The sequence below is a fragment of the Eschrichtius robustus genome, chromosome X, assembly GCF_028021215.1.
Source record: "Eschrichtius robustus isolate mEscRob2 chromosome X, mEscRob2.pri, whole genome shotgun sequence".
Classification (NCBI taxonomy): Eukaryota; Metazoa; Chordata; class Mammalia; order Artiodactyla; family Eschrichtiidae; genus Eschrichtius; species Eschrichtius robustus.
The window spans coordinates 19,324,618-19,342,914 of NC_090845.1; the positions used below are offsets into that span (position 1 = coordinate 19,324,618).

The following is an 18,297-nucleotide window of genomic DNA, read 5'->3' on the forward strand; positions in this document are numbered from 1 at the left end:
TTTAAAAATATTTATTTTCTTTAATTTTTTGGCTGCATCAGGTCTTAGTTGTGGCACGCAGGATCTTCGTTGTGGCATGCGGGACCTTTTGTTGTGGTGAGGGCTTCTCTTGTTGTGGCATGTGGGTTTTCTCTCTCTAGTTGTGGTGCTCAGGCCCCAGGGCACTTGGGCTCTGTAGTTTGCAGCACGCGGGCGCTCTCGTTGAGGCGTGCGAGCTCAGTAGTTGTGGCGCATAGGCTTAGCTGCCCCACAGCATGTGGGATCTTAGTCCCGTGACCAGGGATCGAACCCACATCCCCTGCATTGGAAGGCGAATTCTTTACCACTGGACCACCAGCAAAGTCCCACTGCTGAAAGTTTTAATTCAAGAAATTATGCTATACTTTTCTATAATAATAATTCTAGATATTTAGTTGTCTGATTATTGTTTGTATTTTCATCACCTATCTTAAACTTTCCAGAGAGGGTTCTAAAGTTTGCAAAGATTTCTCAAAACAAAATCATTATTGATTCCTTTCCAAAAAAAATGGTGCAATACAGTATTTTAGGGAGAGGGAGGTGGACAGTCTGGTTAATCAGCTTTATGTGGATCTGGTGATGGAAGACAATGATTCTCCTCTGAGCTCTGCCCAACTGTGTTACCTTGGGGAAGTCACATGACTTCTTTGGATTTCGTTTCTCCACCCACCAAATAAGGGGGAAAATAAGATAATCTCTAAGACCTATTCCAACTCAAATATTATAGCTTTGATGCTATTCAGTACTGTTAGAAACTCAAAAGGGTTAGAAACCATGAATCAGGGGAGGAGGGGCAGGTCTCTGATACTTTATAACGGTCATTGCTGAAGTGCCTACTTGCATGTAGCTCTGATTGCATTGAATTGTTTTTGTAATGGTAACACATGCTCTAAATATGGCTGGTATGCAGATCTCATGACTCTTGTTAATAACATGGTACTTAAGAATTTACAGTGCAAGCAAATGCTTTGTTTTTTGTTTCAACAGCTGGACCAAGCAGCGCTCTCCCTAGCCGTGAGGGAGGACTACCTTGATAATAGCACAGAAGCCAAGTCTGTAAGTTTTACTCATTCAACTCTGTACCTTGTCAGGCATTGTTGGGTTCATAAGTTGTTCTCAAATTCCCAACTCTTTACTAGAATTGAGCAGTGTGGGTGTTTGATGACCATATTCCCAATGTAGGAAGCAAAGGCCTTTCATTTCGGCAGATAAATGACACTCCCTGTTTTCTGGAAGTCTGAAAATGAAGGCTGTATGAGTTCCTGTGCTCAGTGCCCTCATGACCAAGCTGGGAAGACAGCACACCCAAATTGAGTAACCAAAGAATGAGCTTGCAGCCATTCCTCAGAAGTGCAGAGAGCTCACAGTATATTGCAGAAGCATGGGCATGGACACCCAGTCGACCAGTGGTTCCCAAATTGTGCTGCTTAAGAATCACCTGGGAAGCTTCTATTAAATGTGATTCTTGGGCCTCAGCAATGGAAAGTCGGATTTAGTAGACTTGAAGTGAGGCCCAGGTATCTTTTTTTAACTGGTGCCCCAGGTTAATTTAAGGTTAATGAGAACCAGATGGGATCAATCTGGTCAGACTTCTTGGGTTGGCTTGGAAACCTAGTAGTTTCCTGGAGGTTGGATTAGAGCTGGTTCATTCCTAACACTTTCAATTCATTTTGGAACCTCTGTTGAACTTCCAAAGGAGCCTCAGACCCAGGGGAACCTTGACCAGGGAGTGCTCGGGTTTCTGGCCTAGCCTGAGAATGCAGGAACTTCGACAGGGAAGTGCTGGCTCTCAGTGGAAGTCCCTGCTCCTTTGCTGATAGGAAAGCCTATATCTAGAAGGCTCTGGAGGGCAGGAAGCTAGCCAAGATCCTAGGCAACTTTCTGGCTGAGGACACTCATGGAAGAAGGTTGGCGAGTTTTCCTTCTTGAAAGTGGACAGAATGAACTTTTGCCAATCTGGGGCACCTCTGTTTCTGCTGGGGTCACCACCCTACAAGCAGCCGTGCTTGAAATCTTGTCCCTGTCCTGTAACCAATCAGTCCTGTAAACTCTGCCTTCAAAGTATCTCTTCTACCTCGTCCCTCCTTTCTGTCCTTACTGCCCTCGGGCAGATCCCTGTTACGTCTCCTTTTAGCTGTTCCCTCCCCCCCTCATTCCATTGCCTCCTTAGCACCACCTCTTGACAAGTTCTCTTGTCAAAGTACAGCTCCCAGAGTGCTTTTGCTCACAAGCTAGGCTCCAAATTCCTTAGAGGGAGGGAGTTCAAGGCCTCTTCATGACCTGGTCCCAAACCACCTTTGCTGTCTCACCTATTTTTATTCTTCCCCCAACAAAGCAGCTTGCACACCTCACAGGAGGACTCCTCACCGCTTCTGGACCAGTCTCCTTTAACTGCTATGTCCCCGGTTTCTTGAGGCTGGAATTTTCCAGTTCTTGAGTTTCTAAGCACTCAGCAGCTTTTTTAAGGACCTCCTTTTGGTCTTGCTAGTGTTACAGTTAGTAATGACGTGTTTATCTCCCTCACGGGGTCACAATGAGAACCAGACTCAAGTATTATTTAGTTTTTCGTCTGTACCTCCCATGTGCACAGAAGGCCTAGCAAGACATCGTGCATATGTATTGATTGAATAAATATTTTTGGAATTGAACTGGGAATTGCAAAACATTTCTAACTAAGACTATTTGTGAAGCTTGCTTACTGATTCAACAAATAATTATTAAGGGCCTGCTATATGCCAAGCACAATGCAGGTCTCGAGGTCATAAACATCATAAGAATAGCTATGCAAAATCAAGGTTACGTTAGGAAATCTTATTCCCATAGCATGACTATGAAACAGTTTAATACCCGGTGTATTGAGTTCTCACAAGTGTATCTGAAAGGAGAGGTGACCCCCAACAAGATTCCTCAGCTCCCACAAAGTAAGGTCCCCCTCTCCAGTAGTATGTGAATAGCCTGAAAATGGGTTTATGAACATGCAGGGAGGAAATTCTATATTTGCTAGGTTTCTCTTCATCATTCTTCTCTTCTTTCCCTTCTTTTTTCCCTGAGCTAGTGAGGAGAACTCTGTAAAAACCACACAAAACTGAAAAGACATAGGGCCTCGATCACTGGTCTTTTGTTTTTAGTGTGGAGGTGGGTAAATTGAGCTGGAAGAGAGTAAATCACAGTTCCCATTAGTCTTCATGGATCATGCCTCCTGCTTTTAGTGACAGTTCTTTCCCATTATTTTATTAAAGTGTCACTTGCCCGGAAAGAGGAGTCTGACCTTTAACTATCTATTCTGGGCTCATTTGTAGATGTTTCATGTATCCATAATATCGCTAGTTGCCAGAAAACTAATTCTCTTGATCCTTGGTGGCCAGACATTTCTGTCTCTCATGGAAACAGTACCCAAGTAGCCATCATTCTTCTTTGTCCCAAAGTGGTAGGTGGGTGGTTGGTATTGCATGATGCCTGTACCATACTTCGAGTACAGAGTGAAAATGAAGGGCATTTATTTCCACTTGCTGTTTCTGCTCTTCCGTGTCCCTGAAACATACTTCCTAATAGGCTGATGTCATGGTCACTTGCTTCTTTATCTCTTACAGTATCGGGATGCCCTTTACAAGTTCATGGTGGATACTGCCGTGCTTTTGGGAGCTAATAGCTCCCGAGCAGAGCATGACATGAAGTCGGTGCTTAGGTTGGAAGTTAAGATAGCTGAGGTAAATCTTAATCTAAAATCTGTTTTTTTTTTCTTCTCTTTATTTTAAAGGCAGTATATCTTGAATGAAAATATATATTAAAACAATCATTCTGTGGCATTGTTCTTTGGGTTCAAGGTAGAACTTACAGCATCCCCCTCTGGGAAGTAACAGGAAGAAAAACCATGACAGAAAGAAGAGCTCTTCATTCCTTCTACCTCTCTGCTTGAAGCCCATTCAGCGTCCACATGCTGCTCAGCTGTGGCCAAAGAATAGCAGCAGGGAGAGACTCTATGTTTTCCTAGAGGAACTCCTGTTTGGCCTCAACTGAAGAATATGTATTTGATAAATCGTTATTGATTTGGCTTGAGTGGAAGCTTATTTTTAGTCTAGTCTACTCTTTACACCATTCCTACTCAGAAGTCAATCTGATCTAAGATACGGGCTTTGGGAAGTCTGTCCACCCATACTGGACACATAATTTGATGTAGAAAGTGTATAGGGCAGGCTGGTAAGCATTTATTAGCTTCCTTTCTAGTGCTACTTTGTACCTATCCCTGGTTTTCATTCTTTTCTTGCCCCACTCTAATGAATGCCATTGTGTCATATGCTGTGTTCTGTGTAAGTCACCTTTTAAATTTTTTCAGGCTCATGGTGGAGGCAAAAAGATACAAGAACAAACTTGAGGGAGAATAATCAGAAATCCTAAATGGTTAGCTTTGTTCAAAGAATAACTTTTCTAGGAGAACAAAGAATAAAATCTCTATACATTCCCAGGACTGGAGGGAACAAATATGGTGAAATTTGCTTGTGGAGATACATTGTAGTGAGAAAAAGGATACTTTTGTCAAGGAGTGGTTGCATGTAGGTTGGTAGTCTTCTATAACAGAAGTTGGTAAAAATCCTGAAGTGCATGGGAGTCCAAGTGTTGCTTGGTTTTGTGTTTGGCGCAGTGCGGTGGGGTGTTGAAGTGAGGAGTAGGCTGATAGGGTCAGGAGGAATTGGCCTCTTGGCTGCCGTGGTGTACATGTGTATCTTTCTCTAGACCCCTAGTTGCAGAGCAAAAAGTTCTTCCCTGCATGTCACCTTTGAAGACTGCAGAGACTGCTGCAGATGTTCTGGAGTCAAAGACTGTGCCTCTAAACCGGTCTAGAGGCCATCTGGATTCCCTTCCCAGGCAAATAGGAGACACAGCAATCTAATTTGGACCGAAGCTCTGATACAGCGGGAAAGGCCTTGCCTTGAGCCAGGGTTCTGGACCAAAAAGGGAACTAAAAACAGCTGGGCTGAGGCAAGACTGGGAATTATCAAGAGGTTAAATGAAGTGACAAATCCATGGGGTGGGGGAGTAGCTGGCAGAGAGCTGAAGACAGCTCTGAGGTCAGAGGGCTCCAGCCTGGGCCTGCAAGGCTGAGTAGAGGGAGGAGGAGAGTGAACGTGCTCTGAGGAATGACTTATTAACAAATCGAGCCAGGAGACTGCTTGTGAGTTATAGGAAGTCTCTCCTGTGGAGGGTGAGGAGGGAGAAGCTGAGGACACTGAAGCATTTAGAAAAGAGGGGGTAGATGTCTTCCACTCAGCCTTCTGTGATTTTGTCTTGACAAATCCATGGTGTGTGGGTTTTTGGCCAGCCGGTAATGCTTATATGTGTCTCTTACATCCCAGGTCACTCGGGACCTTCAGAATTAGTGGGGCACATCATCCTAGGGAAACTTCTAAAGCTGGGGAGACAGGACAGCATAGTCAAACCCCCCCCGCAAAAGTTCTTGTAAACACAGCCATGGAAGTGTGCATTCAGCCATTCCCAGCTAGGGATGTGTGCATAAGGGGAGGTCTTGTTGATGGCGTGGCCCTTGGGATTAGAGCCAAGTGGAGTTTTTTTTGCATTTTGTTTTTTAAAAATTTATTTATTTTATTTATTTATTTTTGGCTGTGTTGGGTCTTCATTGCTGCGCGCAGGCTTTCTCTAGTTGCGGCGAGCGGGGGCTACTCTTTGTTGTGGTGCGCGAGCTTCTCATTGTGGTGGCTTCTCTTGTTGCAGAGGATGGGCTCTAGGCGTGTGGGCTTCAGTAGTTGTGGCTCGCAGGCTCAGTAGTTGTGGCTCACGGGCTCTAGAGCGCAGGCTAAGTAGTTGTGGCACACGGGCTTAGTTGCTCCGCGGCATGTGGGATCTTCCCGGACCAGGGCTCGAACCCGTGTCCCCTGAATTGGCATTCTTAACTACTGCACCACCGGGGAAGCCCCCAAGTGGAGTTTAATTGGAAAGACTTGAAAAAGAAAACGAATCATAGGCAAAGTGTTGAATCACGGTTCAAACCATGAGGGTGGTGTTGATGGGTAGGGGAGTCCTGTGTGAGTTGGAAGGTGGCAAGTTTAATGCAAGGGAGTCAGATGATGGATGGTCTTAAGGCAAAATCATGATGTGCTCAGGGGCATGGGGAGCTACTGCCTGTCCACGGAAGTGATTAAGATGGCCCTTGAGGAAGATGATTGTTGTTGCTCTTCTCAGACTAAACATGGCAGAGGCTAGAAGCTTAGATTTGGTGTTGCCAAAATGGCCAAGAGCATAAGTATTGGGAATGGAGGAGTGTGAAGAGTCAGGGCTGTAGATGCAGACTTGGCAATATGTCTGGGTGGTAACTGAACCCATACCCCTAGCACTGGGGCCAGGGGAATCTCAAGGCCAGAGAAACCAGAGGGAAGAGGGGAAGTGAGGGAATGAGCTGTTGACAGAATGGTCACAGGTGGCAGCGGTGTCCAGATAGTCTAGTGCTCTTCAGTGAGAATGTTCCCTTAGGGATGAAGGGGTGGTCTGTAGTCCATGAACTACGGAGGTCATTACCTGGACCCCACAGGTGAAGGTGGGATGTTTGTCTCAATTGCTCAACGTTAGTTTGGCTGTGAAGCCCGAGCCAGTAACAGATTTTGCCCATCCGCATTATAGGGATGGGAGGGATTCGAGTAGTTATTTTTGTACCTAGGACAATGTTTCACACTGAGCGGGACAGCAAAGTTTCTTTTTATTTTCTTAATCTTGCCTGAAGTGATAGCTTTTTTTCCTCTCTCCCAGGTTCGGCACCACACCAAAATCTTGAAAAAGTTTATGATACTATGCAGATGTTTTGGCACATGTAGAAAGTAGTCATGCAGTAAGAAATGGTTCATTTGAAAAAAATAACCAAAGTCTCTTTCCAACAGATAATGATTCCACATGAAAACCGAACCAGTGAGGCCATGTACAACAAAATGAACATTTCCCAACTGAGTGCTATGATTCCCCAGGTTGGTGAAAATGATCCAGGAAATTGTATCTTAACTGGTCATTTGACAAGCGATTCTGTTTCACCTGTGTGTAAAATTTTGGCTCGTAAAACCTACCATTGGTCTTCTTGCTCATCATCATCTTTGTCAGTCATCCCGTAAAATATCCCTTGTCTGTGCATCAGGATGCTTTCTGCTATAGGGAATAGAAAACTTTTCCAGGAGTGGCTTAAAAACTTCAAGCCCGTTTTCTAATATGACAGAAGTCTAGACATAGGTGGCTGTTGGTGTTGGTTTAGCTGTTGCACAATGTTGTCAAAGATCCAAGTTCTTTCTTTCCATTCCACTCTTCTTAGTGTGTTGGCTTTTTGACTTCACGTTTGATGACTCAAGGTTGTAAGGTGGCTGCCACAGCTGCATATGTCACATCTGCCATCAGGGCAGGAAGAAGTTGGAAGCACCAGTATGGGCCATGTCTACCTCTTCTACCAGGAAAAACCAAAGCCTTTCTAGGTGTCTTCCCTTTATTTCTTATCAAGTAGGATTGGGGCACGTGGCCATCCCTACCTACAGGCTAGGCTGGGCAAGTGAGTGACTGTTTTTCCTTTTCAGTAGTGGAGGCAGGCAAGGGAGGAAAAGAAGAGAAAAAGACTGGGGATGACCTTTGGGGTAGCCAGGTAAGAACGCCAAGATAGTGATGCTGTGAAGAGGGGAAACATGTTACTTTTTGTTGCTGCTTGTTTCCCTCTGTGTAAGAAAGGCTATGCCAGAGGGAAGAGCAGAAGTGTAATGGGGCATCTGTGTCTGTGTGGACAGGAGAGTGAATGAGTAGGGAGTAGGGGAGAGTGCAGGGAGAAGGGAGGTGAGGGCTAGCGCAGGAGGGAGGGAGCGTGCAGGGAGAAGGGAGGTGAGGGCTAGCGCAGGAGGGAGGGAGCGTGCAGGGAGAAGGGAGGTGAGGGCTAGCGCAGGAGGGAGGGAGAGTGCAGGGAGAAGGGAGGTGAGGGCTAGCGCAGGAGGGAGGGAGCGTGCAGGGAGAAGGGAGGTGAGGGCTAGCGCAGGAGGGAGGTAGAGTGCAGGGAGAAGGGAGGTGAGGGCTAGCGCAGGAGGGAGGGAGCGTGCAGGGAGAAGGGAGGTGAGGGCTAGCGCAGGAGGGAGGGAGCGTGCAGGGAGAAGGGAGGTGAGGGCTAGCGCAGGAGGGAGGGAGCGTGCAGGGAGAAGGGAGGTGAGGGCTAGCGCAGGAGGGAGGGAGCGTGCAGGGAGAAGGGAGGTGAGGGCTAGCGCAGGAGGGAGGGAGAGTGCAAGAAGGAAGGAGGGAGAGCTCAGGAGAGAAGGGAGAGGAAGGAAGAGAGGGAGGGGGAGAGTAGAGGAGGCAGGGGGAGTGCTGGAGGGGCCAGGGGAGCGAGTGTGCATGTTACCGGGGGAGTGTGTGTGCGCATGTGTGGTGCATACGCAGACGGTACAGAGCACATATTCCATTTACGATTCAGGCAGTAGGTCTGGTCTGGGTGGCAGTGATCAGGAATTTATTTTCTAGATTTGAGCAGTTGAATGTTTAATTATTTGGTCTGAAGTCACAAGCAGTGGATTACGTTCAGCTGACTCTATTTGCCTTTCTCCTTGATTGTTGCCCCCCAGAGGTTTTCTCACTATGTTTTTTTTCTCTCTCTCCTCAGTTTGACTGGCTGGACTTCATCAAGAAGGTCATCGATGTCAGACTCTACCCCGAACTGAAAGACATTGGCCCCTCAGAGAATGTGGTGGTCCGTGTCCCTCAGTACTTCAAGGATTTGTTTAGGATATTAGGCTCTGAGAGGAAGAAGTAAGAGCTTTCTTGTGCATTTTACTGTGACTTTTATTTTTCCTTTTAAATTATAAGGTCTTCCCTCTCATGTCCTTTGAAAACTGTTTTTAAAGAAAGTTACATCAAAAGAGTCTTAGGGAAAGTCGTGGTGCCCTTTGTGACAAATGGGCCGAAACCGTCATCTGGGGTAATTTATTTGCTGTGATGACAACAAATACGCAGTGTTTTTGCCCCTTATTTCTAGTCTTTCTCCATATTTTCTCTCTAAAAGCCTAAATTGTTTATTAGTTTTGGGAACTAGTCATATAATGATGTTATTTTCTGAACTTTCTATATGAACATCTTTGTTTTCCCCCAGTTCATTCTTGGTCCTTTGCTGTTTTTTTTCTGGTTTCTTTTAAGCCATTAAGTCACTTTGTGGCAATAAAGCAAAGTACCAGTGTTGAAAAGACATAAGATCACTCTGAGAACTGTAGAAAAATTGGACTGATGAAACAACTTCAGGAACTGTCAGGTTTTTCTTTCTTTCTTTCTTTCATTCATTCATTCATTCATTCATTCATTTATTTATTTATTTTTGGCTGCGTTGCGTCTTTGTTGCAGCGCGCAGGCTTCTCATTGCAGTGGTTTCTCTTGTTGCGGGGCATAGGCTTTAGGCGCGCAGGCTTCAGTAGTTGTGGCACACGGGCTTAGTTGCTCTATGGCATGTGGGAGCTTCCCAGACCAGGGCTCGAACCCGTGTCCCCTGCATTGGCAGGCGGATTCTTAACCACTGCGCCACCAGGGAAGGCCCTGTCAGGTTTTTCTTAAAGAATGTTTTAGAATTTGTTGCTTTGTTCCTTTAGCACTACAAAACAAGGAAATGCTAAAAATGTCCAAGAAAGAGAATTTTTTTTTATTGAAGTAGAGTTGATTTACAGTGTTGTGTTAATTACTCCTGTACAGCAAAGTGGTTCAGTTATACATACATATACATTCTTTTTTTTATATTCTTTCCCATTATGGTTTATCATAGGATACTGAATATAGTTCTCTGTGCTCTATGGTAAGCCCTTGTTGTTTATGCATTCCATGTATAAAAGCTCACATCTGCTCACCCCAACCCCCCACTCCAGCCCTCCCCCAACCCCCTCCCCCTTGGGCAGCCACCAGTCTGTTCTCCACGTCCGTGACTCTGTTTCATAGATGGGTTGACTTGTGTCATATTTTAGATCAGGAAAGAGAATTTTACATCCTCATGAAGCCATTCACATTTGACTACAGAAAATGAAGCACAGGAAGGTCAAATAGTTCACAAAGACAACTTAATAGGCTAATTGCCGGGCCATGATTAAAAATCATACTTTCTTATTTGGACTTAGACAAGGCTATGTTACCGGGAATTGTGTTGGAAAAAAGGCACCTGCAGAAGTCCTAGGAATAAAATTTAGCATCCATCCCCACCTATGAAAACACTTAGACACTTTTGAAGAGCTGTTCATTTTAAGATGCTATTTTCTTATGATAAAAACAATATGTGTTCATTGAAGAAGGCATACAGAAAAGTTAAACATGCAGAAAAGCGAGAGTAGAAATAATAAATTCACTTCAGATTCTTTGTGAGGTAGAGCCTTGCTATTCCAAGTGTGGTCTGTGGACCAGTAATGCCAGCAGCATCACCTTGGGCCCTTGGTAAAAATACAGATTCCAAGGGCCCTCCTCCTTAGAGGCTGATGCAGTAGATCTGGGGTGAGGCCCAGAAACCTGTATTTTAACAAGCACCCCAGGAATCTTATGATTAGTTTTTTGGGAGACTCACTGCTTTAGAAAACGTTTTCATATGTACTTCCTAGCTCTGAAATACTATAAAATATGACCCAAATGATTTTGTACTCCTATGCCATTGAGTTACTTCAGCACATTTTAAATGGTGGTGCTAATTTCTGTTGAAAGATGGAATTTGCCATGCTGTATATGCATCCTTCAGCACCTAGTGAGTTGGTTTCTTCTAGTGTCTGTGTTATCTTCAGTTGTAAATTAGTAGGTACTTTTGGAAATTGTATTAATTTTATTTCCACAAAAGCATAATTTACAATCAGGGGATAGATTGGGCCTTGGTTTACTGTATTAGATAATCTCTTTGGTGGTGATTACACTTTAGAATTGCAGGACCTGTCATGACAAAGGGACCAAGAAAGACCATGATTGGAGGAAGACTTTAATCTGGTTCTTGACAAAATGATAACTTAGACAGATGTAAACATAGTGAACTATAGTGTAAGAAAATATAGATAGAAAAATTAACTGCAGACATTATGTACATAACATAAATGGCCTGCAGATATTATGAAGCTTCAGTTTTAAATAAAGACAAAAACCAAATCTCTGTCACATAGTTGACTCTTCAGCAACCAATTCCTCAAAAACAACTTGTATTCTGTGTATGTTTATGAGATTTCAAAACACTATATGCTTCTTGAGAATTTTGATAACACTTTATTTGCATGGCACAGTACGGTTTTTAGACTGCTAATCATCTTTGATCCTCACTTGTGTTGTGGCACAAGAGTGGTCAAGGAAATGTGCCCTTGGGTTCCCTAGTTACTATATTAGTCAGGACATACCAATCACTGTAATAAGCACCTCTAAACTCTTATTGGCTTGTACAATGAAAATTGTACTCTCTGCTCCTGGAATGTCCAACATGGGTGTCCCTGTAAGGCAGCTTTCCTCCAAGTAGGGACTCGGGAACCCAGGCTCCTTCCATCTTGTGGTTCTGCCTTTCTCTGGCTTTTTGGAATCCTCTGCATTCAGCCAGTGGATGGGGAAAGAGAGAGAGTGGAGGATTGCACAGGAGGTTTTGTGGGAAGGCCTAGAAGTGGAATGTGTCACTTCAACCCATGTTCCATTGACCAGAACTCAGCCACATGACCCATTTAACTGCAAGAGAAGCTGGGCAGTATAGTCTAGCTTTGTGCCCAGGAGCAAAATATCAAAGAACTTACCTAATTTTCTGGTTTGCTCCTCTCCCTCATCTCCACGACTCAGTGAGCATCTGATGGTGGGCACTCCTGTAATTGCTTTTGTAACTTCAAGGCCTAGCATGGTACTTCTCACATAGAAGATACTTCCTAACAATTTCTAAATGTTAACCGATGGCCCAGTGCCCACTGTGCAGGAGGTGACATTGGAGCAGAACCCCAAAGGATAAGGAGGAATTTTCCAGGTAGGGGAGAGTGGAAAAGGGGGATGTTGAGCCTGTTGGGTGATGGGACTAGCATTAACTTGGATGTTGCCTTCAAGGCAACAGTTTCCGGACTTCCCTGGCGGTCCAGTGGTTAAAACTCCACACGTCCACTGCAGCGGGCATGGGTTCGATCCCTGGTTGGGGAACCAAGATCCCACATGCTGTGCAGTGCATCCAAAAAAAGACAAAAAAAAAAAGAGGCAACAGTTTCTGATTCAGTAGATCTTGGGGGAGGCCCAGGAATTTTCTAACAAGTTCTCAGGTGATGATGAAGCTGCATACCTCTGGATTTAGGAAGGTCTCTTTGGCTTTGAGAACCTTCGAGAGGTACCTGTTTGGCTTACCTCAGGTGGTTTGACTCAGAGGAGCAAATGCAAGCTGTGGAATCTGAAGACCCAAATGTTAGTCCTGGAATGGACCCATACTTGTAAGTCCTTTGACCTCTGACCTTTGTTTTATTTATCTGAAAATTGGAATAATAATAATAACCACCCCATAGCATCGTCATGAGGATCAAAAAAGGTCTTTATGATCTCTTAAATGCAATACAAATGTAAGCTGTCACTAATTGAAAACAAGGGGCAGGAAAATCTTAAAAAAAAAAGTCTTCCTAGTCAGAGGCTTTGGGAAATGATTTCATGCTGCTCTCTTAGTGGTGGATTCTCTCCTGAGATGCTTTGCTTTCCTCTACTTTATTTATTGCCATTTGGGGAAATTACCATACTGCTAAAAATGCTTTTTGAAAAAAAAGATGTGTTATTTTTCAAGGACTGTTGCCGAGTCTTATTTTTGTTTTTTGATACATCTGAGCCTTAAGTGGCAGTAATTCAGTCATTACGGTCAGATCTGTTCCTGGCGTGGTAATATTAGCACCCCCAAGCTGTGCTCCCCAGCGTTCTGTCGGTGTACTTACAGCACGCTGGGGCAGCGCATCAGTGCCGTTGCCTCACTGTGCCAGCTTCCCCGGTTCCGTCTTCCAGCTCTCAGAGGTCTTTGTGTGCTATCGTCTCGGTCATGCCTTGCTTATGAAGGCCTCACACACTGTTCTTTCTTCATACCCACAGATTTCTGTGAAGTGTGGTTGTCGGAGTGTTTTGGGGCCTCTGTGACTGGACAGGAAATCTTTGTGGAACTAGAGGTGTTAATCCCTCACTGTGTGGCATGGGGAAAAGCACAGAGGCTTTAAGAGTCAGACACACGTTGGTCTGGTCTAACCTCCACTGCTTATTACACCTGTTCTCCAACTTGGTTGCACGTTGGACTTAGCTGGGGGGGATTTAAAAACAATATTTATCGTGGGTCTCACCCTAGAGATACTGATTTAATTGGTCTGGAGTGGCCTGGGCATCTGGACTTTTAAAACTCCCCAGGTGATTCTACTAAGTTGGAGACTGACTGATTATGGGATCATGAGGCGTTACTTAATGGTTGTAGGCGTCAAGTTTCCTTTTATGTAAAATGCGTACAATAACATGTCTCCTATAGCAATGCTGTGGGAGTTATAGATCATATGGGATGCCTTAAGCGGTGTGGTTTTAAGGGAGCAGGAAACGCCGAAAAATCTAAAACCCCAACATACTTGCATCATGCTGCCTCTTTTACCGCCAGCATCAGGCCACATCCTAACAACTTCCCCAGTTGATCTGGCTCATCACAGACCCCTTGAGGGAATAGCTTTTGAATTCACGTAAGCATATCTGCTGGCCATGGACCTCCTTTGAATCTCTACTTATGGAGCCAGCACAGCTCTCACACCCCAAAAGCAGTATTTTAAGGTTGGAGAACATACAGACCTTGTGTTAGGGTTGGGCTCTGCCCCTTTAACATTCTAGATTTTGGACCCTAATTGCAGCCTGTGTGTTCCCTGCTGTAGCTGGCCTTTCTGCCTATAGCTCTGAGTGATGGCCCTGCTCAGCATCCCCTCCAACACAGAGCTATTCCTGCATTATTCAGCCTGTCCACAGTTCATGTTCCTGCTTCACACCCTGAAGCCTTCATAGCCCAAGCCCCGTCCCTCTCCCGAGGCCTACTCTCAGCCCTCAGGTTGAGGTGTGCACTCTCCCCAGCCCAGGGTCTGGCATGCACTTTTGGGTGCTGGGGTCTCCAGATCATTATTTCTGTGCTTGCCTGGTTCCCTGCTTGGCTAAAAGACCCAGGAGATCAGGGGTATAGCTTTCTCCCCTGTCCATCTCCCCGGCACCTAGAACTATTAGTACATATCGGGTGCTCAGGATGTGCTGAATGAGTGAATGAAAGAAGGGTTCCTTATGTACTTACCGTGTATCCCATTCAATTAAAAACCCCATTTTTCACGAACAAGCTGAAATCTGAAGTTCCGTGTCCCCCAGCTACACTCTAAGTTCTCTGAATGTAGGTGCTGAGTTCCTATTTCTTTACATTCCTCATGGCATCTGGGACGATACTTGGCCAACAGTAGGTGCTCAGTGAGCACTTCTTGTCTTTCTCAGGATTAGGGATGTGAACTCAAAAGGTCCAAAGGAATGACCTAAAACTACATGTTTATTATAGTGCCTCAAAAGAGCATGGACAAGGGCTAGATTTTGCTGATGAGAGTGGTGGTCTCCGAGGGGAAGTGTGCATACCTCAACAAGATCCACTGGGTCTGAGAAGAAAATTTTAGAACTTCTATATCTCTTTATTCTTTCCATTGAAAAAATAACTAGGCTATATTGAGTTTTGCTATATAGATGGCCATGGACCCTTCACTTGATCTGCATGGCACATGTGAGGCAAGACAGTGTTACCTTCACTGGTTAGTCTTTATTCCATATATTAAAAATAATCTCAAGCCATTTACATATACCTGTAGATTTATGAATTTTATTATTGGTTTAATCCTCACAAAATGGACAAGTGATTTAAAAAATTCTTGTAGAGAAACAGGAATTGAAGCTATTACTAATTGTATAAGCACAAAGTGAATGGGAAAAAAAATGGCAGAAGTGGCCCTTCGCCCACTCTAGTTACGCCATCTTGGTTGGCCAGATGACAAGGTAAAAACAATGGTGTTCCAACCAGATCTGGGAAGGATATGGTCAAAATATTTTGAAATAGTCAAGACAACCATATGAGATGTTGATTTACATTGACTGTCATTGTATTAACCTAATCCTATATGGATAATGTGTCTTGAAGAATTAACTAAAAGTGTTTGAAGGATTAACTAAGGAGTTTGGAAAATATCTTTATTTCATTTTATCTTTCAAAATGTCTATTTCTATATTTGTGAAAAACGTTCCTGATATGTTAGTCCTTTAGTATATCTCTATATAAATTAAAATGACTATACATATCTTGGGTGTATATGCTGAAATACATTGAATTGCTAAGAGTGCATATCCACTGGGTTAGGATGCCACGCAAATGAGAGTGTGGGTTGTTCTTGATGGGCCAGTTGCCATCATCATGTCACACTGCTCTCACCTGGCTGGCTGACCGAGAGCCATCTCAGGAATGTGTGGTATTAGTCACCATGGTAATGGCACAGCTGGGAGGGGATGGGTCATTAAAAATTCATCATCACTATTGAGTTAGAAATTAACTCAGATCACACATCCTTCTAAGGTCAGGGCATGTTTTGCTTATAGAAAAAAGGCAACACTTAAGAAAATGTAACGGATTTTTAAAAATATGTATTATGGACATTACATGAGCGTATGGGGTTGTTCATATATTTGGAAGTGAACAGTAATGAAAACTGGAATTTACTCTGTCAAACATTTTGTTACTTATTTTAACTTCACAATAGCCCTGTAAGGTAGGGATCATTCTCATTGTATGACAGAGATAAAATCAACGAGCTTAAGTGACTTGCCCAAACTCCCACATCTAGTAGGTTTGCAGCCAGGGTGCATATCTACATAATTGGTATTAGCCAATATATTGCATTTTGTTTCCAAAAGGTAAGAATTCATCTGCATTTTATCAAGTCACCTAATAATTGGAAGTTCTTGACAATTTCTAGACATGAAAGGCTGGGTAACAGCGGACTCCATGTCCTGAGTGGGAAAGCAAAATGTTCACGCTAAGGCCTGGGGCTGGAATTTTCATATCATCTATCTGTATTAGGTGGTGAAAAGCAAGCCAATTTTGGTTGAGCTTATTGACACTGTATCATCTTATGTCATTACTCAAGTGAAAGTTCTGCAGTTTTGTATGAGCAAGAGGTCCCTCCATGGAGCTTTGCCAACAGATTTTCCCAGGGTGCTCTGCAGAGCATCAGATATCAAATTCAACACAACAAATGTGCTTCTCTTTCTGTTAACAGGACAGTTGCCAACTATTTGGTGTGGAGGATGGTTTATTCCAGAATTCCAAACCTAAGCAGGCGCTTTCAGTATAGGTGGCTGGAATTCTCACGGGTACGTTTTAAGAAGATTGCAGTGTTACATCACTGGATAACTTCACATGCCGGAACAGTCTGTATATTAACTAATCCAATAAAAATCATCTTCAGGGATTGGATGAAACAATCCAATTGTTTAAACAGAGGGAGTTTTGCAGCTCGAACTCTATTTTTTTTTTTTTTTTTGGCTTTATTTCTTTTTATTGAGGTAAACCTTACATACAGTAAGGTACACTCAAGCTCTTCTTTGATGAGGCTATATAGAGATATTGAGGGCAATACTTGGGACCACCATGTTGTTTTCGCTCTCCCCTTCTTATCAGTTTATTCCCCTTTCCCCCAGTGTTTTTAAGTGGGTCACTGTAATTATAATTTTAATATTTCTTAGTGATATATTTGTAACTGTCTTTCATTTTCAGTATTCTGAATATTCAAAATATGCATGATATAAGTATTAGATGGTAAAGTTTCATCTTTAATTTAGGGGTAGAGTTTTGTCTTTAACTCTACCTTGATCTTCAGTCTTTTAGTTTATCCTAATTCTACTAGGCCAAAGAGGCCTAAATTTAGTCTCCTCTGAGATGTGGCTCAACTGCCTGAAACACTTTTCTTCTCCCCCTCCTCACCCAGCTCTGTGATCTTTGCTCCTCTCCCACTCTTGTTCTCCTCTTAACTTACATAGGTGTTACTCTTTGTTTCAGAGGCTTTTGTCTGAGTAATTCTCTTACTAATACAGGACTTAAGGATTTTGTGGCTTTTTTTTTACATTTAAGAATTTTGTGACTTTAAAAAATATTTTAAGTTAATTTAATCTCAATTTGGAGTTAAGTAATGGCAAATTTTGTAAGCTATAATTTCATTTAATAGACATTTTAGTCACTAGAGAAAGTGATAAGTAGAGAAGTTCTTAGTGGGTCATTACTCTTGAGTAGTAGCACAATTATTTTGGATACGTTTTGGCCCTTAAAGTCACTAGAGTATTGAGCTTTATAGAGAACATCATAAAACAACTATATATGTTGAGGTCATATCAAAGGGTTGAGCTACAAAAAAGGTAGATTATGTATATGTGTCTGTGTGTATTTTTAACTCCCATGGATCACATAAAAGATGGTACCCAGCTGCTTTCCACCCCCACTGTGAAGAGAATAGAGAGGTGTAAGAAGTAGTGTGTGAAAATTTGAGGTTAGGTATGAAGGGATGTTTCTTGAGCATAAAGTGCTAAATATAATACTGAATCGCCAAAGAAGATAGTAGGATCTCTTTCTCTATAAGTTTTAAAAATAGATTCATTCATTTCTTACCTCTGAGAATGGTTGTGTTATCAGAAAGTAGAGGAAGAATAGATGAACTTCATTGTTAATCCCATTTGCTCTGAACCAACAACCTGGGTCTAACATCGTTCAAGGGATGCCTCCAGCCACCATTCTCAGAGCCTCCCTCCCTTGCTGTCTGCCTTCACTTTGCATTTTGAGTGCTCCAAACTCCCAACCTGCAAGGGCAACTTAAACGATATTTATTTCTTTGCTTTCATCCCCCAAGAGTAAACCTTTGAGCCTTCCAAGTCCTGCTTTGGAACTTCCTTACTTGTTTGTAAGTGTTTTCTTGAAATGGTTTAATTGGGACAGATGAGAAAAACATTGACATCTATTTTTTACTTGGTCACCAGTGTGTTCTGTTATGACACAATGTAAATATGCTTCCTGGGTTGTTCATGGTGGGCATATTTTCCTGGTCTGTCTTGTGAGTGTACTTCCCAGAGCAAGGAAACCCTCACTGGGTAGGAGCTTTGATCACCTACTGATGTTAGACCTTTCTTGGTGGAACTTTAGTTCTCAGTAGATACTAACTACCATCTGGACACTTGGACAGCATCCCCTCACATCCCTGTTAACTGCAGAAAAGCTATGCTATTGTCCAAATCCTTTGTTTAATGGGG

General features: G+C 43.3%; 1 protein-coding gene across 1 annotated transcript in view; it reads left to right on the top strand.

Annotated features, from left to right (window-relative positions):
• Positions 1 to 18,297, top strand: part of PHEX (phosphate regulating endopeptidase X-linked) — a 198,178-nt gene that overhangs the window by 47,267 nt on the left and 132,614 nt on the right. Inside the window, exons 6-10 of the mRNA XM_068533165.1 lie at positions 1,006 to 1,074; positions 3,609 to 3,725; positions 6,903 to 6,986; positions 8,639 to 8,784; positions 16,281 to 16,374. Coding sequence (XP_068389266.1) covers positions 1,006 to 1,074; positions 3,609 to 3,725; positions 6,903 to 6,986; positions 8,639 to 8,784; positions 16,281 to 16,374 — 510 coding nt within the window. The remainder of the gene's footprint in view (positions 1 to 1,005; positions 1,075 to 3,608; positions 3,726 to 6,902; positions 6,987 to 8,638; positions 8,785 to 16,280; positions 16,375 to 18,297) is intronic.